Source organism: Heterocephalus glaber, unplaced genomic scaffold (assembly GCF_053883595.1).
Source record: "Heterocephalus glaber isolate CG9 unplaced genomic scaffold, H.glaber_assembly_v1.0 deba00001547, whole genome shotgun sequence".
Taxonomy (NCBI): domain Eukaryota; kingdom Metazoa; phylum Chordata; class Mammalia; order Rodentia; family Bathyergidae; genus Heterocephalus; species Heterocephalus glaber.
Genome location: NW_028258340.1, coordinates 8341590 through 8367134, shown reverse-complemented (window position 1 = coordinate 8367134; position 25545 = coordinate 8341590). Strand labels below are relative to the sequence as shown.

Here is a 25545-nt window from a genome sequence, read left to right as displayed (position 1 = left end):
ATTGTGAGGTTTTCTTGCAGGAGAGAGACTTGTTTCATAATCCAGTCTCTTTGTAATATTATTTTTTCTCAAATTAAAAACAAATGTCCTAGAGCTCTTTTTAAGATCAGAAAAATTCACTCCTTTCTGTTTCTTTAGGCTGAATAAAACCGCAGAGGTTGTACTCCAGTTTTCTCTGATTATGCCCCTGAATAAGGTTAATGTAGATCAGCTCTTGCATGGCCTCTGGTTCAAAACTGTCCTAAGATATGCAGCAAGATGGGCAGAGAATGAAATTTTCACTAATGTGCACAGAGGTGAATTCATCATGCCTAAAAATAGTTTTTTTAAAAAAAGATTTTCCAGGGATTTGGCTCAGCGGCACCTCGCCTGCCTCCCACGTTCAAGGTCCTGAGTTCAATCCCTGGTACCCCCACCCCCAAAAATTTTCAAGCCAGTCAAGATAGAGTTGATGTTTTGGAAATTAGTGGCTTTAGATATTTTGTTTCTAATAATTTCACATTTCTAATGAGAAACCAGCTCTACTCCCTTTCAGATGTCTTTAAAGTCACATTTGTGCAAATTCTCTGCTGGAAACATGCAAATTTGAGAGTTATGAGTTTCAGCCACTTTCAATGAGTCCCCATTTCCTACCAGTTCGAGTTTTCTGTACAATTTAAGACCTTTAATAAATATGTCCTAACTTAAAGTTTTGAGTTCTGTGTCCCCCTCTTCCATATTTCGTCAAATTATACAGTTAATGCTCAATCTAAAGAGGCTTTCTCTTTGCCGTAATTTAGGGGCTTTTTGTTTTTGTCTGTTTGGTTATTTGTTGTTTTTTGAGACAGGGTCTCACTATGCAGTTCAGGCTGGCCTTGAACTCACTATGTAGCCCATGCTGGCCCCCAACTCGTGGGGATGCTCCTGCCTCAGCCTCCCAAATGGTGGAAATACCGGCGCCCGCCACCAGGCCCAACCCATACTTTAGTTTTCTTTTTTTTTTTTTCGGTACCGGGGATTGAACTTGGGACCATGCGCTTTCGAGGCAGGCGCCGGAAACCCGGCCCTAAAGCTTCTGCAATCCTTTTTTTTGGGGGGGGGGTACCGGGGATCGAACTCAGGTCCTTGTGCTTGCACAGCAGGAGGCGAAATAGTTTTCAATACCTAAAACAATCCCCGCCTCCTCTCGGTGCCTTTCAAAGTCCTCAGCTGGGCAACATTTTAACCACAGAAGCTAGCTACACTGTTGCCACTTGTGGCCCCCTGGGGCTCCGGGAAGGGAGGAACTTGGCCTAATTACTAGATCTCCCCTCCTCTGTCCTCACAAACACCCCGCCCAGGTTGGAAACTGAGGAATAGATGAAGTCATTTATGCTGTCTCCTCATTCCTTGTAGATCGGAAAGTGTTTAGGGGCAGGGTTGGCAGATTTAGCAAATCAAACTGCAGGTCGCCCTGTTATATTTGACTTTCAGAGGGGAAAAAAAATACTTATTTTACTGTATCTCCCATAAAATACTCGAGACATACTTTTTTATCCGAAATTCAAATCTAACTGCGAGGCCTGTGTTTTAGCTGGCACTCCTACTTGGAGGGCAGGGTTCCCAGACGACCTGGTTCTGTCCCCGCGGTGCTCAACACCTCTGTACAGGTTCGAGCGAAACCTGAACCAGCCCCGCAGTTTCCAGAGTTGGCGTTCGCGGCGGGGCGGAGGCACTCGACCCGGTAAAGCAGACACCCCCGTTGGAGACCGTCACGGGAGACTGGACCAAGGGTCCGCACGCAGGGGGCAGCCTCACCCCGCCGGCTGTCAGGACCCCCAACAGACAGGTTTCGTCACTGACCGCCTGCCCTACCCTTCATCTCGTGACCAGTCTTCTTGGGCCAGGACCGCCCCGCTCTTCCACCGCCGGCTACCATTGCTAGGGAATCCCATCAATCACATCAATTTGCCCCGCCCAAAAGGGTGAGGCTCCCAGGTTACGTCTCTCCCGTAGTCTGCGGCGTAGCTGCCGATTGGTTGATAAGGCGAGGCGACCGGGGCGGTGCGATGAAGGGGCGGGCCTTGGGAGTCAGAACCAGTCCGAACGCCACCCCTTCACGCTGCGGTTATCGTTTGGGTCCCGACGGTGCTATCAGTGTCGTCCCGCAGTGCTGCAGCTGCCTCGGCACCATGGCTGTGTTCGTCGCGCTGCTGTCCTTGTTGCTGGCCGGTGAGAAGCGAGGGCGGGCGGGGCGCGCTCCAGAAGGCCCTGCGACGTGGGCGGCGGCCGGTGGGCGGCAGTGGGGTGGGTGCCACGGTGCGGCCTCCGCTCAGCCCCCTCCCCGGGGCCCTTTCCGGGGTCCGCTGCTGGCGGCGGCGCGCCCTCTTGGGCCTCCAGGCCCCGGCCGGGCCGGGGCTCCTGAGCCGGCCTCCACCTCTGAGGATGGCGCCGCCGGCCTCGGGTCAACCTGGCCTCCTCTTCCGGCGGAGGACGGGGTTGGACCGCAGCCGCCTGATCAGACGCCGCCGGCCGCTGCCTGTGCTTGCTGGCTTGCTTTTGCATTCATGTGTCTTCGTTTCTAGTGGTTGTCGTCAATAAACGGGTGAAATCTCCGTATACGTTTCAGAGTGCAGAAGTTGAGATGGAGTCGTTGTTTGACTATTTCTTCAGGTGAACGAATACCGAGCACCTCTCAGTAGTTGGTCTCAGTTCCCTGTTTTAAGGATTTAGAAACTAGGATGTGAGTCACCTCCTTAGGGTTGCATGTCAAAGAAATGGTAGCTTTCGAAGTGGAACCAGGTTCCCTGGCTTTGAGCGGAAGAGTGGAAGTCGGCTCGCATGTGGCCTCTCATTGTGTCATGTGACAGTGCACTTCACTTTACAGCAGTCCTTAAAAGAGGGCCTCGTCTTCATGTTTTTATAGTGATCAAGCCTAAATCCATTGTCCCGCAGCACACAGGTAGTAAGTAGTAAAGTTGGAGTGAAATCGAGAGTGGGCCTCTTCCCTACTCCGCCTCGCGCAGACCGAACACCGCGGCTGGTGGTGGGTGAGGGTGTGGGAATGATGGGGGCTGAGGCTGGGGGTGCAGACTGTAGGGAACACGAGGCCAGGTTGAGAACAGCTTGGAGGAATGGGTGCTCCCAACCCCAGCTGTCAGCGGAAAACCAGTGGGAGGCCTGCCCCGTGCTGTGGGAGGTGAATTAATTCTCCTAGAGGTGGAGACCAGGGTTGGTTGGTCCTGAAATCTTTAGTTCTCCTCCATCCCTGCAAGTGCCCAGCGTGTTCTGTGTTGATGACAATTAATGTTTATTTCCATGTGACTGAAGTTTTAGGGTTCTTTCTTTCCTTTCTGTTGCTTGTTCTGGAATGGGCCATTCTGATCTAGCAAGATACCTTGGAATTTTTTTTTTAATTTAAAAACTTCCCTTTAATGATGTGTTTCAACTGAACATCTGTTAACATTCCATGCTTTAATGACATTATTTTGATTCAGTGAGGTTTATTTAGGTTTTGGTTTAAGGTAAAATCATTGTCTCTGTACCGGATTTGAACATGCTTTCCTTACTAGAATGATCTGCTTCATACGGACCAGGAACCTGAACTTCTGCATTGTTGAGTCTTGTCAGATGATGTTAAGTGATTATTTTCCACGATGATGAAGTGTAATTTAATGGAAACCATCTTTAAGACCTCTGACTTCTCTATTGAAAGCAGTGTTACTGAACTAGAGAGAGAAGTAGAGAACCAAAGTTATGTATAGTATATCCTGAGGAGTATTTGAAGAAAAAAATCATGTATTTCGCTTGAGAGGAAAGGCCAAGAGTGAACACATGAAATGTGAAGAAGTCATTGAGGCCCAGGAGGACAAACATAGGGCCAGTTTTTGATCTGATTGATTCCTTTCAGCATTCATAGAAGATCATAGCATAGCACAGTGGCATTCTCAAAGAGGACACTTGGGCTAAGGGAAATTTCCCCCAGGGAGTTGTCTGACAGGGCAGATATGTGAAAGGTTGGTGTGGGAAGAAAAGGCATTTTATTTGGGGGTTTGTTTGTTTGTTTGTTTGGTACTGGGGATCAAACTTGGGTCCTTGCGCTTTCAAGGCAGGCGGCGGAACCACTGAGCTAAATCCCCGGCCCAGAAAAGGCATTTTAGACTGAGCAGCATGGGGGAGTGCACAGGGACAAGAGTGCAAAGAAGCAACTCATGTGTTGGGGCCAGAATGGATGGGGATTAAGTTGGACAGATCCCAGAAATAGGGTTGTTGTGGTGCCTGAGGTTTTAGGACTCAATTTGCCTGGAAGGCTCTGGGTGGTGAGTGAAGGGGAGCAGAAGGGTGACTGAGCGGATCTGTATTTTGATGAGGTGAAAGTGGGATGAGACAGTGGTATGACCGCCCAAAAGCTACCAGCCCTAGCAAACTTAGTGAGGGACCTGGGGGAAAGGGGCCTGGGAGATAAGAACAGAATTCAGTTGGTTCATGAGCTGTAGTGCTAAAGACTGCGTAGAGCAGCTGGAAAGAAGGTGGCATCACCCCCGGAGACAGAATGAAGCAGAAGCATGTGGAAAGATGGTGACTCCAGTTTCGAACCTGTCGAGTTTGAAGGGCTGCTGGGACTTAGAAGAAAATGTCGGCAAATCATTGAGTATGTAGGTCTAAGGCTCAAGGGAGATCTAGGCTGGAAATAAAAATCTGGGAGCCGTCAGTGTGGTTTTGATGTTTGCAGCAGGGTTCTTCCTCTAAAGGTACACAGGGGCTGGTAGCTGGTGGAGACTGATAGGACCACAGGAGTATTTTCTTTTTGTGGTCTTAATTTTATTTATTTATTTATTTTTGGTTTTTTGAGACCAAGTCTCACTATGTAGTTCAGGCTGACCTTGAACCCACTATGCTGGCCTGGAACTTACAGCAGTCCTCCTGCCTCAGCCCCCTGAGTGCTGGGATTACAGACATATGTGGTCTTAATTGTAGAATGGGAGCATCTGGAGCATGTTTTTGTGCTGAAGTAGAAGAACCTATTGAGAGGGGATAATTGGTAGTTGGAGGTGTGACTTTACTCATTAACTCAATATGTATTTATTGAACACCAGTATGTCAGGCACTGATCTCAGCCCTGTGGATAGCATGTGAGCAAGACACTCTGCAATTCCTGCCTTCGGTAGGCTGAGACAGGAGGATTGCCTTCAGTTCGAGGCCAGCCTGGGCTACATAGTGAGACCCTGGCTCAAAAAGCAAACACCCTAAAATTCCTGCCTGCGTGGAGCTTATATTCCTCAGGGATAGCTTTTTATGCTCACCATCATAGATCACCTATCTCCTGCTATGTTGTCTGTTGCAGTGGCTTAAGCATTGAAGGAATAATTCCATAGGTGAGTGAATGCAAGTTCCTAAAAGGCTGAACACAGGATTACCGTAGGCTGGAGGGAGGCATCCCTGCCCTCGTGTGGGGGAAGGAGAATGCAGGTCAGGGCTTGTGCAGATATGTTTGTGGTGGCGAGAGAGGAGGAAGCTGTGTCTGTGAAGCCAGGACAAGGTTATTTGGTGGGACTGAGTAGATGCGTGCTAGCATAGAAAGATGCAAGTTAGGAAGCCCATTTCAGTTCAGTACAAAGAAAACTTCTCACAGGAGTAGATTGTTGGGAAAATGGACCTGACTTCGGCAAACAGTGTTTGTAAAGTGAGGTGGTGTCCCTCATCCCTGGTAGCACTTAAGTAGAGGACAGGTGGCTTTCTACCAGATGTCCCAGAGATGTGACACCTGCAGTGCCGTGAGCGGAAGTGTGGACAAGGTGACCTTCCTCCATACAGGCACCCCCAACTAAAGTCCTCTAAAGTGCCGGGCTCCCAAAGGAGCCATGTGGGTTCATGGGCATTGACCAGCTGTGCGGGTGAGGCAGAGTTACTCAGTGTAGCTTTGCTGGGTAGGTGAGCAGGGCCACATCTGAAACAAAAGCATCTTCAGCTCAAAGTGGAGTTTCTTAAGTGTGTGTTCTCCCTAGAGTTTGCAATACCACTGCCTTAGTGAGCCGAGCCGTCTGTCTGTTACACACACCCATTCCAGTGTAATTTTGTTGTCTGCCTCTACTGAATCACTTTGGAAATTCTTGCTCTGGTTGCTGTGCTGAATTGAAACTCATAACTTGTCACATTGTATCAGCACCATCCTGAGGCCTTTTATTTACTGTCAATACTGCAATACCAAAACATTTACTGTTGGTTCCAACTTTATTGCCGTGGCCTGTACTTTCTTAGGTCAAGGGAATGACACTGGTGCTTTACTACAGTCTCATTGTCCCATACCAGGCATGGGCAGGATTTGTTTTGGACGGGGAGCTAGTCTTTTCATAGGAACCCAGAGTTTCCAGTAGCTACTCGTCCCTGGGTAAGATGGACATCACTGGGTTAATACCAATGGGTGAAGGAAGCCCAGGACCTTATCCTTAGCCTGGGAGAACTTATAGAGTCCCTCTAGCTATCTATTTGATTTTGTTTTTGTTTTTGTTTTGTTTTGTTTTTGAGACAAGGTCTCATTATGTAGCCCAGGCTAGCCTTGAACTCATGGCGATCCTCCTGCCTCTGCCTCCTGAGTGCTGGGATTACAGGCATGCACCGCCACGCCTGGCTCATTTTTATCCTTCACTTTTTCTTTTTTTTTGGTATGGGGGATCCAACTTGGGACCTTGCACTTGCTGGAACCACTGAGCTAAATCCCCGGCCCATTATCCTTCACTTTTTAATCCCAGACATCATACTCTAAGACTAGTTGACCTAATCATTACAGCGTACTTTGTCTTATCCTTCCTATGTTCAGCTGAAAATACTATTTCTTGGACTTTGTTTCAGAAATCTGAATTATTTTATATTCTGGCTGGTCTCTCTCCTGTTTGACAATCTTCATTTTACTAGGTTTGCTTGTGGGGTGTAAGGAAAGATGTGATCTAGCCTAAGATATACTGATCTACTAAAGTTCTATGGTGAAATACTAGAAATTTTATGAATTTGCATTTTGTAGAGAGGGTCGATGGAATAATTTAGAAATTCCAAGTTTCTTCATTTTTAGTCTGTGCCAGGGTTTTTTGGTGTTTGTCTGTAAATTGTGGAGAAATGCCACTGGTTTCTGATTCTTGCCAAATTGCTACATGTTCCTATTAGAGGTGATCTGTACAAGGCATCTAGATCATTAGGAAAATGCTGTTTCATAGTTGCATCTTTGTTCCAGCAGAATATATAGACTTAAATTCTTAGAGTGCTACTTTCAAAAGAATTTGTTGGAAGGCTGGGAGTGTAGCTCAGTGATAGTGTATGTGCTTATGTGCTTACTGTTTTTTTTGAGACAGAGTCTCACTATGTAGTTCAGGCTGGCCTCGAGCTCATGGCGATCCTCCTCCCTCAGCCTCCAGAGTGCTGAGATTACAAGTGTGCACCACCATACCTGGCTCATTTTTATCCTTCACTTTTAAATCCCAGACATCATACTCTTAGATGATACTCAATCCCCACCCGACCCCCATCTGTTGATGTTTAGCACTTAGGATTTTGTCCAATCATAATTTAGTATGCTAAGACAGTGGAGCATGAGGAAATGTAAAAGACTTAATAATTCATTTACTAATAATCTGTTTTCTTCTCAGGTGTTTTGGGGAATGAGTTTAGTATATTAAGATCACCAGGGTCGGTTGTCTTCCGAAATGGAAATTGGCCTATACCAGGAGAGCGAATCCCAGATGTGGCTGCATTGTCCATGGGCTTTACTGTGAAAGAAGTATGTGTGTATTTTTTTATAAAATGTTTGGAGCTACTTCTAGTTTTTGTTCTGTTTCGTTTTTTGTGTTTTTTTGTTTGTTTGTTTTTGAAACAAAGTCTTGATATGTACTTCAGGCTGGCCTTGAATAATTCACTATTTAGTGCAGGCTGGCCTCAAATGCACAGTGATCCTCCTGCCTCAGCCTCTCAAGTATTGGGATTACAGGCATGTGCCTGGCTAAAAGTGTATTTGTTAATTTCTGATAAGAGCCCAAAAAAGCAACAAACATGGGTATATCTGCTACAGATTACAAAAGTTAAAAAGCCAATTTGTAGTTGGGGAGATTTTGGATAACTGTTTCAAGCTTAGCTTCTGAAACTAAATCATTATAAATCATTGACTATGTAATTATTTATATTCAAATTCTTTGTATATAAGAGAATGCATCTGTCCTATTTTAAGTTTTAAAAACATTTAAAATATATTTTAATTTTTAATGGATACCTAGTAAATATACATATATATAGGCATACTGCTATTAATAGGATGTATCATTTGTTGTGTGCAGGTGATAGATTTGCTGCAAGTGATAAAATGTCTATGCATCCTGTCCTTGGTTAGGAAAATAGTGCAATCAGTGTGGTGGGTCACTGGCACCCTATGACCTCGGTTTCCTAGAATACAGCTGTAACCTGTTGTAACCCGCTGCTTGTGTGATTGTAGCAGAGGGGCCTAGATCCAGTCAATCCAGGAGATCTGCAGCCCAGGGCTTAGAAGGGAGGGGGTGCAGCTTGCTTTGTCTTGCTGTCTTTATCTCCTTCCACTTTATAAATGTGGTGCTTTTGACACGGTCTCTAGAGCTCACTGTCATCAACAATAACTTCCCTTCTAGCCGCTCTGTTCCCCCAAGCTCTGCTGTGGGAACTGCTTGGCTGCTGGGCCTAAGGGTGGAGCCCTGAGCTCTTTGCTGTCTCTTTGGGCAACAAAGGGAACGCGACTGGTCCTTTACATTTAGGGTTGAAATTTGTACCTAGTTTTTTACAACCTTCATTTTTTTGGTTTGGTTTCATTTTTTGCAGAGCTGGGAATGGAACCCTGGGTCTTATGCAGCTAGGCAAGTGCTATACCCCTTAAATTTGACTACAGATGGCTGTAAAAATAACCTTTAGCAGTAACTATAAGTAAACTAATACACGTTAACTTTTAGTAGGAATTTTATTTTTCAAGTGCTAAGTCTAAAGGAAGTGTTTTAATGACAGTCTTCTGTATCATGTGAAAGATGAAAGGGATGCCATGCATAGGGACAAAAAATGGCCGAGGGGAGAAAATACCCATGGCTGTATGGAGAAGAGGATATTCTGCAACCTGGAATTTCAAAAGGGCCTGTGCTCCATTTACTTCCTCGCTTTTTTCCACAATTTTGAGATGATTTACTATTAGATCTTGTTTCAAATGTGTAGAATTTTAAGAAAACGAAGAAGGTAGAAGTCAGCATCTTTAAGGAGATTGCAGCTACTGCCCTAAGTACAAGGTTTCTGTCCCTGTGAGTTTTCCTGGCCAGTGTCATCCCGGAGCCCCTTAACTCTGTTTCTGAGGTGTCAACTGGGGAGATGGTTCCGGAGTTGATAACTAAGCACTGTTCTTTGCTTTCCAACATTGGGGCTTCTCTTTCTTCTTTTTACTGGTAGGACCTTTCTTGGCCAGGACTTGCGGTGGGTAACTTATTCCATCGGCCTAGGGCTACCGTCATGGTGCTGGTGAAGGGAGTTGACAAGCTGGCTCTCCCTCCAGGCCGTGTCATCTCATATCCTTTGGAGAATGTGAGTATTTATGTTATTTTATTTTATTTATTTATTTTTATTTTTTGTGGTACCGGGGATCGAACCCAGGACCTTGTGCTTGCCAGAAAGGCACGGTGCCACTGAGCTAAATCCCCAGCCCTGTATGTATTTTGAAAAATAAAGGTCTACTTGATTTTTTGTGGTGTTGGAGATTGAACCCAGGGCCTGATACATGGTAGCTGAGTTACACACCCAACCCAAAGGGATGCATTTTTAATTTTATCTTTTCAGCTGACATTATGAATTGCATTCTAAACATACTTCTCATGTCTTCTTTTGGAAGCATACTTTCCTTTTTAAAAATGATATACTAGTTGTAAATTTATTAAACTTAGCCATCTCTATGGATGAGAGTACTTTCTAAGCCAAGTGTAGAGCAATTACCCCAGTCAGAAGAGTTGGTGGCTCGAAAAAGAAAGTCACTAGAAGAACCAGCTGAGGATGCGTCTGCTGACATTTCCGTGGGTGCTGCCTCATTTCCCTCCCATCAACATTTTCCCTCTGAACCCAGAGGCTGCTGGCTCACTCGTTCCTCATCAGGCTTTCGGGCAGTATGAGAAAGGCCTGACCAGCACTGCAAGCTTATAGAAGTGGTGGAGAGGTGCCATAAAAGCATTTTTGTGAGCATAACTCCACTGAAAAGCAAGAGCAGGGTGTGCACAGGTGCTGGACAGGACTAGACATGCAGGGGCCGCTGGGTGAGCAGGAGCTGACACGGCTGTGTGCCCTGCAGAAGGCCGGGGGCTATGAATGCCTGTCCACTCCCTCAAGGACTAGCGAGACCTCTGCCACCCAGGGCTGCTCCAGGGGAGTTGGCTGTCTGCCCTCGGCTGGGGGCACAAAGATCCTCCCTCGAAAACCCAAGAATTATGGGTGTAGAGAGGTGCGTTCCGAATTTGCACGGCCCACTCTGTAGAGACATCCTCACAGCCAAGGCTCCTCTGGTGAAAAACTTGAAAGTGACTCAAATTCATAAAGCACTGGAAGAAAACGCTATGAGAAAGTGGGTACAACAAACACGCCATCCCCCCAGAACTACAGATAACAGACCAATCTCAAAGACATTTAAAATGCATATATTAAAATTATAAAAGAGTTAAAAGCAGGGCTGGGGATTTAGCTCAGCAGCACAGTGCCTACCTGGCAAGCGCAAGGTTCTGAGTTCAATCCCTGGTACAAAAGAAAAAAAAGAGTTAAAAGGAGGGCCGAATGTAGCTCAGTGGCACTGTGCCTGCCTGGCAAGTGCAAAGTCCTGAGTTTGATTCCTGGTAACGGAAAAAAAAAAAAATAAGGAGTTGAAGGAATAACAGCTCGGAGGCAGTTATAAGACATTGGATCTGTGGTTATCTGTGATTTGTAAATATTTCATAATTTAGACTGTGGTTCTTTAACCTGTGAGTTATTTAGAACTGCTTTTTCATTTCCAAATGCATGAGTTCTTTTTCAATTATTTCTAAATTTTTAATTTCTAATTTCATTGCATTGTAAGACTGTGGTCTGTATGATGCTGATTTTTTTCAGTCTTCCCTGTGGTCTACTATAGATTTATTTCCAAGCACACGTGGCATGCTTACCTAAAATGACCATGTGTTAGGTCACAAGGCATATCTACACAAACAATAGAGTCAGTACCATATAAACTACCCTCTCTGACCACAATGCAGTTAAATCTAAAAATAATTACAAAAATGATACCTTAAAAATGTATTTGGATGGAGCAAGGCATGGTGGTACACACCTGTAATCCCAGCATTTTAGAGGCTGAGGCAGGAGTATTGCGATGAGTTTGAGGCCAGCCTGGACTGCATAGTAAGAACCTGTCTCAACAAACAAATAAACAGCCAGGCATGGTGGCATATACCTGTAATCCCAGCACTTGGGAGGCTTAGACAGGTGGATCACTTCGAGTTCAAGGCCAGCCTGAACTACATAGCAAGACCCTGTCTCAACAAAACAAAACAAACAAACAAAAGAAAAGTATTTGGATTGGGCCGGGGATTTAGCTCAGTGGTTCTGGGGCCTGCCTCGAAAGCGCAAGGACCCAAGTACCATCCCTGGTACAAAAAAAAAGAAAAAAAAAAAGAAAAGTATTTAGATTGACTTCTCCCCCCTACCACCAGCCTCTAGCAACCACCATTCTACTTTCTACTTCTATGAGCTAAGCTGTTTTAAATCCCACACATAAGTGAGAGCGTGCAGTATATGCCCTTCTGCACCTGGCTTACTTTAGCATAATGTCTTCCAGGTTTGTCCAGTCCGTCACAAATGACAGGATTCTCCCGACCCTTTTTAGGGTTCTGGGGATTGAACCCAGGCCCTCTTGTGTACTAGGCAAGTGCTGTACCATGGAGGTCCACTCCAGCCATTTTCTGTCTCCATTTTTCTGGGTATGGGTGCCGGCTGCTTTCATAGCTCAGGTATTGTGAGTGGCACTACAATGAATATGGCTGGATACCTCTTTGGCACACTGACTTCAGTTCTCTGGAGGTATACCCAGAAGTGAGATTTCTGGATTAAGCTTTAGTGATCTAATGCACAAAATGATGACTATACTGAATAATAACGCACTTTGTATTTTTAAATTGCTAAAAAAGATTTAAAATGTTTTCACCACAAAAAAATAACTGAGGTGATGGGCTTGTTAATAATGAGTTTGATGTAATCAGTCATTCCACAGTGTAAACACACTTTAGATACCCCATAAATATATACAATTGTTAACTGCCAATTAAAAATAAGGATTTGGAAATGCTAAAAACAGACAAAATATCTGACTCCTGAGATTTAAAGCATATTGAACACCCAGTATGCTAAAGCCAAATCAACACCTAGATAGAGTGAAATTGAAGAATCATCAAGGAAATGGAAAATCTTAAAAGCTATCAGTGAAAAGACATTGTCATTACCAAGGAATGAGAAGAGAGTGCTAGCAGATTTCTCACCATTGCCATTAAGGATCAAGAAAGGAAAAGCAGTGATTGTGTCATATAAGGCTAGGCTGCGAATGTTTTTTACAGTCGTAACATGAACCAGGACTGACCAGGGAGAACTCTGGGGTACCTGCTGGAGGGTGGAGGACCGAAGTGCAGTGCACGCATGGACAGAGCATGGGGCTAGGTTCGGTGCGGGACAGAGCTGAGTTCTCATTTTCTGTAATGAGCAGCAGTGCCTGAGCCTGAGAAATGAAGATTAGTCCTAGAAGCCTTTTTATTTAGAGATGGTGGTTACAGCAGAGGGAAAAAAGCATTTCAAAGTGAATGCCTCAAAGGAATGGGAGATGAGGGGAAAGACAAACATTTTTCGGGAAAAAGTTTTAGAGAACTGTTTTTCTCCTTAAGCCATATGTATATTTGTGTGCATACATGTCATATATATTGGGAATTTATTTAGAAACTTAACAAGAAAAAGATAGCTAGAATAGATGTAGTTCTAATTAATGGGTTGAAGAGTAAATTGCTGTGAAAATTTCCTTTTTTATTTTTTTAATATCCCCAGCCTATATTTATATATCTATAGATATATAGATATTTTATTTTGAGACAGAGTCTCACTAGGTTACCCAAGCTGGGTTTGAATTCATGATCCTTCTGCCTCAGCCTCCTAGAGTGCTGGGATTACAGGCATGAGCCACCATATCTGGCTCCAAATTATTCAGAACTGAATAACAGTGAGTATATCTTATATTAAAAAAATTATCCCAGTACTTGGGAGGCTGAGGCAAGAGCATTGCTGCAAGTTTGAGGCCAGCCTGGACTACATAGCGAGACCCTGTCTCAAAAAAAAAAATGTGGGGTGCAGCTGAAGTGATAAGGGAAATTTATCTCCTTAAATGGATGTTAAGACAGTTTAGGTTGTCCACGATTGGATATTAATAACCTGAAGAGATCAGGAGAATTTCAGAGTAAATGTAAGTAAAATGGAAGGAGGGAAACAGTGAAGATCAAAAGGCAGATTATTTTCACCAAAAGTACTTCGGTAGTTTATTGCATGATTTCTGTGGAAATCACTGTAGATTTCCTTTGATCTTCAGCTCTCCTGACCTGAGTGCCATTTCACCAGGTGAAATGAGGTGGGGTGTTTGTGTCCCTCGCTGGGGAATCCCCTGCAAAGCTGGAGGGGGCCGACTGCCTGGCCAACGGAGAGCCCGTGTATGTCTGCAAGCTGAGCGCTCTTCCCCGGAGTTACTCATTCATTCCAAGAGAATTTGGGGAAGAGTTAATATGTACCTCGACAAAGAAAAAGTTGATTTCATTTCACAGAATCATAAAATAAGCTTAATGTTGACACTGGGATTTCATCAGTGAGATTTACATAATCACATTGATTTCTGCCTGTACCACATCAGTATTAATTTGCTATCTATAAACACCAACCTTTAAGTAATAAAGGGAAGAAATCACTAGGAAAAAAGCCATTTTAAAAATCTACATTAAAACAACACTACTGCACTCCTTGTTTTAATACAGTAATATGGGAAATAATAATATGGGAAACAATAACTTTTGAGGGGAAGATTACAGTCATTTATTTTTGAAATAATGTGTAGCAAAACAAATCCGTGGAGGGGAGAAGCCAGAATTTTGGTTACCCTTGAGGGTGGAGGGAGGTGTTTCTGGGGTACTGATGATCTGTATCTTTATCTGCCTAGGTTACATCAGTGCACCCATTTGTAAGACACTTGCTGAGCTGTTACCTAAGGATTTGTGCACTATATTGTATGTTACACTTTAATAAAAATGCAAGTAAGAAAGTAGGTCTTACCACAATTGGTGATATTTCAGTCTAATAATATCAGCATGTGTTCCTAAGATGTACAGTTCTGGGAGTATGTTTTACACCTCATCTAAGAGTCTGGTCTATCTGAAAATGAACCCTGAATCTTACTAAATATTTTAGAAATTTTGAAATGAAAACTGAGGTCTATTTCTCTTTCACTACCTCAGATTCCTCAAACGTTTTCTTAAATTCTATATAGTACTTTATGGTGGAATGCACGTTCCTTGTTGTGTGTTTAATCAATATTGAAACCAAATGTCTTACTGCTTAAAACACATGAATGACCACCAGAAAATGGCTTATGCAAAATAGTGTCCTGTCTTTCATGCCTGCAAGTTAGTTCCCCTTTAGGCACATTGGGAGATACAGGCTAGGCCCACTAGGAAGATGTTTAATCTTCCAGCTTCTCAAAAGAGCTCTGTGTTTGGAAATGATTTGGGTCTTCTACATTTCTATTTAAAATGCTGGTGCCTTTGTTTTGTTTCTTCTTTCTTACCCCTTTGGTTCAGGAAATAATTGCGGTCTTCCTCTTAAATTTCAGGCAGTTCCTTTTAGTCTTGACAGCGTTGCAAATTCCATTCACTCCTTATTTTCTGAAGAAACTCCTGTAGTTTTGCAGTTGGCTCCCAGTGAGGAAGTAAGTGATAAAAAAGTTATTAAGATGCTTTAAAAATTTAAGCTTTCACTGCTTAATGAAAATTTAAAACTAATTTTATGAAAAATGCTACCGAACTCTGTGTATTGAATGAATTGGTTAAACTGTGAGGAACTTAACAGTTTTGGATTTTTCTTGCAGAGAGTGTATATGGTGGGGAAGGCAAATTCAGTTTTTGAAGACCTTTCAGTCACACTACGGCAGCTGCATAATCGCCTGTTTCAAGAAAACTCCGTTCTCAATTCACTTCCCCTCAACTCTCTAAGTAGGAACAATGAAGTGAGTAGTATAGTTATTGAATGCATATCATTTTTTTTTTCGGAAGTGGGGATTGAATCCAGGGCCTCGAACTGAGCTACATCCCCGGCCCTTTTTTTGTTTGTTTGTTTGTTTGTTTGTTTTGAAACAAGGTCCCACTATGCAGTTCAGGTTGGCCTTGTACTCACTATATAGCCCAGGCTGGCCTCGAACTCTCGGTGATCCTCCATCCTCCTGCCTCAGCCTCGGAGAGCTGGGATTACAGGCGTGTACCACCATGCCTGGGCCTTTATATTTTTTGAGATAAGGTCTTGCTTAAGTTGCCCAAGGTAGGCTCGAACTTGCAATCCTCCTGCCTCAGCTTCCCAAAGTATCAGGATTACAGTCCTGCGCCACCACTCCTGGCTGTGAGTATCATTAATTTCCCTTTCCTTATGCTACTTGAAATTTTAGAAATTTTGAAATGTTAGAAAGAATTGTGCAGATTTACTGCCGGAGTAGATGCTCCTTTCCATAGGTATAGTTTTCTTTTTTTTTTTTTTTTTTTTGGTACCAGGGATCGAACTCGGGTCCTTACACTTGTGCAGCAGATGGCGAAACCACTGAGCTAAATCATCCCTGGCCCATCCATAGGTATAGTTTTCTTAATAACCTCATGAATAAACTTAATCTCAGTGTGAGCTGAACAGTGGTACAGTGTTACATTCCCGCACAGGGTTGCTCCGTGCTAATCCAAATAAGGCAGAAACCACAGTATGGCCTTGGCTGGTTGAGCCGTCATTCACAGCTGTGATGCTGCCGCCACGTTGCCACAGTTTTCCTTCATTCTGGACACTGGTGGATGGAGCCCCTTCCACTTTTGACACTTTAGCTTCGCCATCTGCTCATGCACTCTTGGAACCACAGGGCATGCCGCTTCGTGGCAGCCTCCCCCCTTCACTGTGGATGACCCGGGCCACCATTCTTCATTCCCCAAAATGGAGAGTGTTCAAGGGCAGTGAGCAACTGGCTCACTGGCAGGGTCGCATTGCCCTGTGCTGGGATACCCCTTCCCCCGAGAGAAAGTCACAATTTGGATGCTTTGTGTCATGGCTCGGTCAGAAGTACAGCTACTGAGAAGTGAAGTAGTCACTGTGCTAGGGGATGGCCAGCACCTTTTTGTTAGCAAACTGTTTTATGTGCTTTCTTGGGGGGCGGGGGTGGAGTCCACTGAGCTGCACCCGCAGCCCTATATATGCATTTTCAATTGAAGTGAACCTACCAAAGGGCGGGCAATTGTATAAATTCCCTCACGTGACTAATACTTGTAATACCCTATCCTTTACTTGATAAATGGCAAATACAGATTCTGATACATATTTAAAACAATGCTCACTTGTTTGGCTCTCTGAAGGTTGACCTGCTCTTCCTTTCTGAAATGCAAGTGCTCCATGACATTTCAAGTTTGGTAAGTAGGCTGCTAACATTTTTCAGTTCCCTTTCAGTTGCTAGAGAACACCTGAATGACAGTGGGCCAAGTGAAGTTTCTTTGTTTTTTGTTTTTCGGGGGGTTTTTTTGGTACCGGGGATCAAACTCAGGACCTTGTGCTTGTGAGGCAGGCGCAGTGCCACTGACCTACATCCCCAGCTTGAAGTTTGATTACATATGCCCTAGATTCATGACGCCATGGAAGTTGAGAAATTGGTGGTGCTGGGAATTTTGAACTTGTGTCATATTGTCACCAAATTATTTTGCATTTCTACTTTTAGGCGAGACAGTATGTCCTCCAAGAACATAGGCCTGGGAGTGAGAACACCCTGGCTATAGTTCTGACTTGGCCATTGATTTCTTGTCAGACAGTAAGACTTAATTCCTACATCTATAGCTTTGGGTCGAAAATAGACATAACAGTTTGAACTAATAATACTGGCAGCCAAGTCAAGGAGGGAAAAAATCTGAGTAGTGTTTTTGGTTTTTTGGGTTTTTTTTGGTGAATGCTTTTTTAAAAAATCATCCTAGTGACTGAAATAGAAACTCATTCCTGTTTGCTAGTTTCGAAATTTATTTCCTAAACGTTTGCAGCCGGTATTGATTCAAGGATGTTGAAGTTTAATTCTAGGGGCCTTGGGCAGTGATCTGGGAAGGGACGTGTGAGGTAGACACCAATGGCTCATGAATTCTGGTACCAAACTGGACCAACCGTCTGCTTTTTCACGCCCTGCCCCATATCTGAGTTTTTAAAGCTAAGCAATTTTGTTAAGCGCTTTTATGTAATATTTAAAGACTTCTGTTAACTGTGCCCCAAAATGAGATTTATCAGAAACTCCCATTAAACCCATATCTCTGTTATGGTGTGGCACACTAGCCTGGTTCCATGATACCCTAGATAAGTGGTGGTGAACCTGTGGCATGCATACCACACCTGGCTGTTTGTTATCATTGAAAGCTCTGAAAGGTTTGCCATTACTTCCCTAGATTATTTAGGTATAAAACTTCAACTGGGTTGGACATCTTACCTCATCCACTGCCTCTGTTTGTTTTCCTAAGTTGTCTCGTCACAAGCATCTAGCCAAGGATCATTCTCCTGATTTATATTCACTGGAGCTGGCAGGTTTAGATGAAATTGGGAAACGTTATGGGGAAGACTCTGAACAATTCAGAGATGCTTCTAGAATCCTTATTGATGCTCTGCAAAAGGTAAATATGGATGTGGTATGGAGGTTGGAGTGTGACTGTTTCACTTATTTTTAGCCTTTTCATGGAAAAATCTGTTTTGTGAAACACTGTTGAGTGAATTGATTGATTGATTTTTGAGGTTTGTGGTGCTGGGGATAGAACTCATGTATGCCAGGCAAGCACTCTACCACTGAGCTGCACCCCAGTCCTGTTGAAGACTTACCTGATTTCTTTGAGGGTCTTCTAATTATAATAGCCAACGATAGAGTCAGGTCACAGGTCACAGACTGGAATATCTGTTTATAGTGCTGGTAGGGGCAGCATTAGGAGATGATTGATAACTATTGTATAGTACATTTTAAAATTCTGATAAAATACATATATAACATAAAACCACTTCCTTTTTTTTCCTTTTTTTTTGAAGCAAAACATTTATTGGTACATTTTAGATGTACCTAATGATAACATTTATCATAGGGAATTTTTACCTGTATATGATATATCTCGCTTCTTTTTTCCCGTTCCCCTCCCCTCCCTTGATCCCTCTTCCCCTTATTTACAAAAGCTTTGTTTCCATTTTTTTTCTTCTATTCTTTCCCCTTTCCTTGTTCCCCTTCTCATTTGAACATTTTCTCCCCATTTCCCAATATCTACCATACATTTTGGTCCTTATTTCCACTTTTGGTTTCTCACACCAGAAAAACCATTTCTTTTTAAGCTTATTGAGACAAGGTCTCACTATATAGCCCAGGCTGGCCTTAAACTTCCAGTCCACCTGCTGGGATTACAGGCTTGAGATACCATGCCTGGCCATTTCAGCCATTTTATCTGTACAGTTCAGGGGTATTGAGACTTACATGTTGTGTAACTACCAGTAGCATCCACCTCTAGAACTTTTTCATCTTCCCCAACTGAAGCTCTGTACTCACTGAACACCGTGAGATGAGAGGTTGTAACCCAGCAGCGCAGTAGCAGGCATGTAGTGGATGCATAGTCAGGGCCAGCTCTGGCTCTCTTCTGCTCTAGAGTCCTTCCGCTCTAACTCTTCAGGGAGGCTTCTTATGTAATCTCTGTAAATGTTTGTGATGAGCCATAGACCACTTGGGAAGGTGTCTTCATTTCCCTTTCCTGTTTCCCTTCCCCCAGTTTATATGCCAACAAGTTCAGTCTCTTAAGTAATTTTATTTTGAACACTTGAATATATATTAAAGCTTAACACTTTTCTGAATATTTTAACATAATCAAAACCTTTAAGATTTGCTTATCTTAGGATATAGTGTATATCATGAGCCAGCAGGTGAGTGTATGTTGTTGTAGCTGCACGGAAGATTTCCAAATAATTTAAGTATGCATTTGACTCACCACAAAAAGTGATGTGAGAGGTTTTGCATATGGTAATTAGCTTGACTGAGCCATTTCATAAGGTATACATATTTTTAAAGAATATGTTGTACACAATAAATACCCATATCCTGGGTTCTACATCTGTGGACTCAACCAACTGAAGAATGAAAATATTTGGGAAAAAACTGCATCTTTACTGAACATGTATAGCCTTTTTTCGTGTCACCATCCCCTAAATAATACAGTATAGGCTCCTTCTTTGCTACTTCACTGCTTCGCTGCCTTCTGCCTGTAAGAACTCTTTCTCCTCTGTGATGCCCCTCTCCCATTCCACCCTGACTTGGAGCCAGCCAACTATGAACTGAAACCTCTGCAAACTGAACTACAATGAACTTTTCTTCCTTTAAAAAAAATAATAATACAGTATAACAATGTTTACATTGTATTATGTGCTATAAGTAATCTAGAGATGATTTGAAGTATATGGGAGGACTGCACAGATACAACACAAATAGTGCACCATTTCATAGAAGGGACTCGAGCACCTACAGATTTTGTTATCTCTGGGGGTCCTGGAACCAATCCCCATGGCTACTAAGGGACAAATATATGCAATTTATGTCAGTTAAGACACAAATGAAAACAGGTATGTATTTGGAATTCCTAATATTAATAACTCACTTTCAGTTTGCAGATGACATGTACAATCTTTATGGTGGAAATGCAGTGGTGGAATTAGTGACTGTCAAATCATTTGACACATCTCTTGTGAGGAAGACAAGGACTATCCTAGAGACAAAACCGGACGTGAGTACATTTTTAGGTCCTGCTTTATAACTGTGAAATCAACTTATTTTAAAAAAATAGATAAATCCTGTATCTCCTATAGGTGTCTTATTCACACCAGTAGTGATCTTTCCTGTGATACTGAGTTCTTTAGGGTTGGCATCAGATGACACAAAAATTTGAGCTAGGGATAAAAGTAAATCAGAGCAGGTTAGAGAACTCAAATATTGGCATACACAGGAGACGGCCAAGGCCCATATGAGGGAGCGGTATGGCTCTTCAGCCTGTGGACTCTGATTTCTTAGGAAGTATATTATCTTTGTGCACAGTCCCTTGCTTTCTGGGTTCCTCTACATGGGCCTCTGTGTATACCAACAGTTTAGTATGGATCTATTTTAAGCATTTAGAGAGTCAGAGGCAAGGGTGCTGGCCATGGAAAAGTGGGTGTGTGTACATAACCCTATACATATATGTACACAGCGTCAGCAGACTTAGATGCTCATGGAAACAAGTGGTGTGGACACTCCATAACACCTTGTGGCCAAGAGCACCGTCTACAGTTGGCCTTGTCGCTTGCTGCAGTCAGATGCCCAGTCACTCCTGTGCCCACTGCCTTGCTCAGTGTTACTGACGGCAGAATGGGACTCGAGTCGGAAGGTCAGAGCTAATTCCTGTTTAAGATGATCCAGAGCTGACTGGCTTGTGAGTGTTTCCTTCTACACTGAACTGGGTGCAGGGACCTCTGTCTAAGATGGCATGGCAGCACCCCCCATTTCCACTATGCAACATCAACAGTGCTGGATAAATAATAAACACCTTTTTAAGTATATTGCTCAGTTCTCAAGAGAGGGAAATTCTTAAAAATAACAAAGAGGAACCTGTAGTATGCAGGCCACCGTGAGGACGTTTGCCATTTGGGGCACCAAGAGGACTTTGGCTCGCTGAGTGTGGAAGACCAGAACTGACTCTCCGTATAAAGCTGGGGGCCTGGGGAAAGTAGAAGACAGTTTGCTCACTGCCAGAGGCAGCTTGGGCTCTGAGTAGTCGGCGCATACATTGGGAATGGAGCTGTCTCCCTGAGAATTCTTAACCATGGGGCTCAAGTCCATATTATCTGCAAATTCCAGGATGCCTGTGAACAAGAAATTAACATAAAACTGGGTCCCATACAGGTCCCCATGGGACCTCAGAGGAGGCAAGACACACCCTCAGTATGTGTCCCAGCTAGTCTCCCCAAATGTGGACGAAAAACGTGGTGAAACATGGGCCGAGCTAAGCCATGGCGAGCACAGGTTACTGCAGCAGCAGACAGCCAGACTGGACCCCAAGAACTCCGGATGGAAGCATACGAGGATGTGTCATGAAGTAACCATTTAAACTGATTAAAGCAATGAGAGTCAAACCACAGACAACTTTTATGTAAAGACAGATTTGAATTTAATGGGAAGACCGTTAAATATTAGATTCTTAATAAGTTAGGGCTGGTAATTGTTTTTACACGAAGGGACTCCAGGGAGAAACTTGCAGGCTTCAAGGAGGTCTCACTTATTTGGGGACTTTATTTGACAAGTTAGTTTGTCTTCTCTGAGGTGTGTTAGTTTTAGTTTATGATCCAGCTGCTTTACTAGATAGCCCAAGTTTATGAGGAAGTAGTTTCTCAAATTATTGTGTGTATGGTGAGGGGCGAGAATTAGGTGATGTCAGTGGATTTTCTTTACCTCAAGGTAGTGAATGAATACTACCTCTAAAAATCTAGTACTTAAATGTTTGACCACTAAATTCAAATCTTTCTTTAAATAAAAGTTCTAGTTTTTGGTTTGACTACCATTTCTTTAATCAGTTTAGGTCATGATTCAATGGCTTATCCCCGAATACAATCTAAGACAGTGTCACGTGGTCCGTGGAGACCATTCCAGTCTCTGGCGCCTATCCCCAGCGACCCTCCTCTCCTCATCCACTCTCCCCCTCTGTCTGGGTTGGTGCCCACTCATGCCACAGTGGGAAGAAGCCTTCATGGGAGGGTTCCTTTCGGGGCGATAGAAATGTTCTATAACTAGACTGCAGTCGTGACTGTGCGACTCCGTAAATATATGAAAATTCATTGGAATGTATGCTTAAAGTGGGTGTGAAAAGGAACCTGTTTACCAAAAAAAAATAAAGTGAGGCCTTCAAGGGTGTGAAGTCCTTTGCCTCTGCCCTGTGCTCCGTTGGTGAATGCACATGTCTTTGTATTCATCTTCTCTGTGGAAATCACTATCTTTTGTTAGTTTAAGGGAGGAATTAGGAGTTGAAGGAATTGTGTGCCAGGTGCTGGCTCTGTAGGGACGAAGGGAACCCAGTCACATTCTCTTCTCCATCTTCCCTGCCAGGCACCCTGTCTGTGCGCAGTGCTCCCAGCGTTCTTCCAGCCCTTCCCAAACCCGCTGGCTCTCTGGGTTTTTGTTTTGAGGGCAGCAAGGACTGGCTGACAGAACACAGCCAGCAGTGTGGAATGGGAATGTATGGGTGTGGTTTATTAGAACAAAAAGGAAAACTCTCGCTTGTCGCTTGTCGGGAGGAGTTTTAGAAGAAGGACACTGTAGACATTTAAGTTTAGTGCAGTGGTGGCGAACCTATGGCACGCGTGCTGCAGCCAGCTGTTTGTTATCGCTGAAAGCTTGAAAAGGTTCACCATTACTGGTCTAGGGACTTTTATGCAATCTCTGACGAGAAAGGTGCAGGGGAACACCCAGGTAAGCAGCTGCCGCTGTTGCTGTGGTCAGACTTTGGGTGTCCCGAAAGCAGGCTGTATTATTTCTTTGTTCTTGGCATTCTACCCCATTTAGGCTTTTTCTAGTGCACTCGGGGACTTGTCCTTTGTCCTTTGCACTCTCATTTCCCGAGGCTTATCTTTAGCTCCTCTAGGTCCTGGCCTTTCGTTTACTCAGTTTACTCAATTTATTCAAGCCCTTTTACTCTACTTCTGCTTGTCTTTCCCTCTAGCTCCTGGTCTCACTACATAGTCATCAAAGTAATTTTTTTTAGAGACAAACCTGATTATGTCACCCAATTTTTGCATGAAACTTCCCAGGGGGCTTCTGTTGCCCACAGGCTCAGGTCTAGATGCTTCATTGTCTTCTTGCTTCCAGCTTGTCTCTTGCTGTTGTCCTACCTTTTTTACTTACTTGCAGTGCTTGCCTCATGAATGCTTTACCACTGAGCAAGTGCTCTACCACAGAGCCGAACCCCTAGCCTTGTCCTGCTTTTTAAATTCTCCAGCCAGAATGAATGAAGTCTCCCAAACATTGTCTTTGCCCGGGCTTGGAATCAACACCACTTCAACATTGAAGATGTTCGTGATTTGTTTCCCTCTTTAAATTAAAAAAATTAACATCATACATACATATATATGTATGTAACATTTAATTAAAGAATAAAAGTAGTGTTGGCACTATAGTTTTGTTCCTCAGAAGTCCCCCTCTTCTCCCTCCCCCCTCCCCCATCCAGTGGTCATTGGGATCCTGATCCTGCTTTTTCTTAGCAGTGCTGGGGATGGAACCCAGGGCCACAAGTGGGCTAGGCTAGTGCTCTGCCACCGAGCTACGTCCCCAGTCCAGTCTCCTGAATTTTATGCCAACCATTTCCTTCCTTTACAGTCTTACTGCATGTGGATTTCTCCTTAAACAGTGTTGTTTGGTTTTGTCTGTATTTGAATCTTGTACAGATAGAGGCACCACATGCATTTTTCTGCCTTCTCTGTTCAGTCTTATTTTGAGAGCCCTCAGGCTGATGGACACAGCTGCTCTGGGTCGTCACACTGCTGCATGTTCCAGTTCCCATTGTACAGATGTGCCCATGACCCATTCTGCCGACCTTCTCATACACATCTCTTGGTCCATTTGTAGGCATTTTCCCTAGGGTGTGGACCCGCTGGATCACAGGCTTGCCACCTTCAGCTTTACTAGGTCTTTACAGTTTTCTCGAGCAGTGGTCCTGATCGACACTCCAACCAACGGTGCCTGTCTTTGCCATGGAGCCTGCCCTTCCTGGGTCCTCCTAGCATGAGTAGTTCTTGTGCCACTTAGGAGTAAATGTTAAGACAGTGAATTGTAGGGCCGGGGATGTAGCTCAGTGGTGCTGCGCCTGCCTTGCAAGTGCAAGGTCCTGAGTTTGATCCCCAGTACCGCCAAAAAAGAAAGAAAAAAGAAAGTGAATTGTAGCCACTAAACTGGGATAATTTATCTTAAAACTCTTCCCTCTTAAAATTTTACTTTTTCCTTCTTTTCTATCTTGTAGAAAACTGGAAGTCCCTATAACCTTGCATACAAGTATAATTCTGAGTATTCAGCAATTTTCAACATGATACTTTGGATAATGATCGCATTGGCCTTGGCTGTGATTATCACCTCTTACAACATTTGGAATATGGATCCCGGCTACGACAGCATCATTTACAGGATGACAAACCAGAAGATTCGAATGGACTGAGCTTTCCTTATGTCAGACTTAGACAAGAGGTTTGGACATCAACTGTTTTATTAAAGTATATCTTTTGGTGTGGTTTAAAATAGATAGTACACTTTAAATTTATTTTAAAAACAGCAAATTTTGTTCTCTATTTTATGTGTGCCTATGATTTTTTTAGAGTAGAGTATTGATGTGAATTGAAATATGTGATATAGACTCCATAATATACTTGAGTATTATGATATAGCCATTTAATAACATGATTTCATTCCATTTCGTAAATCTAAAAACATGCACTGAAAGAAATGTAAAACACAGAATAGCTTGTATTATTTATGTTGGAAAAATGCACTGAATTTATTAGAGAAACTTATGAATGCTTAACTTGCTTGTATAGGACAAATGAAAATCCTATTTGGGCTGTTACATACTAAGAACTATTTGTAATTGTTTTAATTCATTGTAAATATCTCTGAAATGAGAGATGTTTTCTTAGAGCAGCCCTAAAATACTGGATGTGTTGATACAGTTGCTTAGTTTTGAACTGTGTCTGATTGACAGTGTGGCTGTTTTTAACTTCTGCTGCAAGTTTGGTGACCTGTGTGTCTAGTAAGAATATTTAAAATGCTATAGTGATTTAAGAAGAGACTGACTCCATGGCATGTAGATGCTTGTAATTAGATACGAAAAACAAATCTTAGGGGCACATCTCGAGGCATGAATCTAAAATATTTTTACTTCAGTAACTTTTCCCCCTGTGAAGTTACTGTGGTCTGTGGTACAACTTTATTCTGTAAAATATTAGGTGGAAATGGATGATTTGTACTTTTCTTCTGGAAGTGGACCAATGTCTATAAAGAGTCACAAATAAAATCAATGATAACAAATGTGTGTCATTTCAGTACTAAATCCATATTATAAAAACTTAAGTAGGCTTTTATATCATCAGAATTGGCTGTTTTATCATGGAAAATGGTTCCTGCTATTTTTTTACATTTGTTTTTTCTCATTGCCTCCTGAGATTTGGTACCAGTGTAAGGAAGGCATTTTAATTACCAATTCTTGTTCTTTAATT

The 25545-nt window shown here is 43.2% G+C and overlaps 1 protein-coding gene across 1 annotated transcript; it reads left to right on the top strand.

Annotated features, from left to right (window-relative positions):
- The first annotated feature begins 1992 nt into the window (after positions 1-1992).
- On the top strand, positions 1993-25357 carry Atp6ap2 (ATPase H+ transporting accessory protein 2). The gene is made up of 9 exons (XM_004850019.3): positions 1993-2190; positions 7596-7726; positions 9397-9528; positions 14867-14962; positions 15122-15259; positions 16632-16685; positions 17766-17915; positions 19926-20045; positions 24300-25357. The coding sequence occupies exons 1-9, from the start codon at positions 2028-2030 to the stop codon at positions 24489-24491; spliced, it is 1176 nt and encodes a 391-aa protein (XP_004850076.1). The 5' UTR covers positions 1993-2027; the 3' UTR covers positions 24492-25357.
- Positions 25358-25545: the final 188 nt, after the last annotated feature.

Bases quoted from the DNA above. Each gene is read 5' to 3' on its own strand.
- Atp6ap2 (XM_004850019.3), top strand. From the start codon at position 2,028: ATGAAGGGGCGGGCCTTGGGAGTCAGAACCAGTCCGAACGCCACCCCT. The intron at 17,916-19,925 runs GTAAATATGGAT...ACTCACTTTCAG, and splicing joins TTATTGATGCTCTGCAAAAG to TTTGCAGATGACATGTACAA. The intron at 20,046-24,299 runs GTGAGTACATTT...TCTATCTTGTAG, and splicing joins TCCTAGAGACAAAACCGGAC to AAAACTGGAAGTCCCTATAA.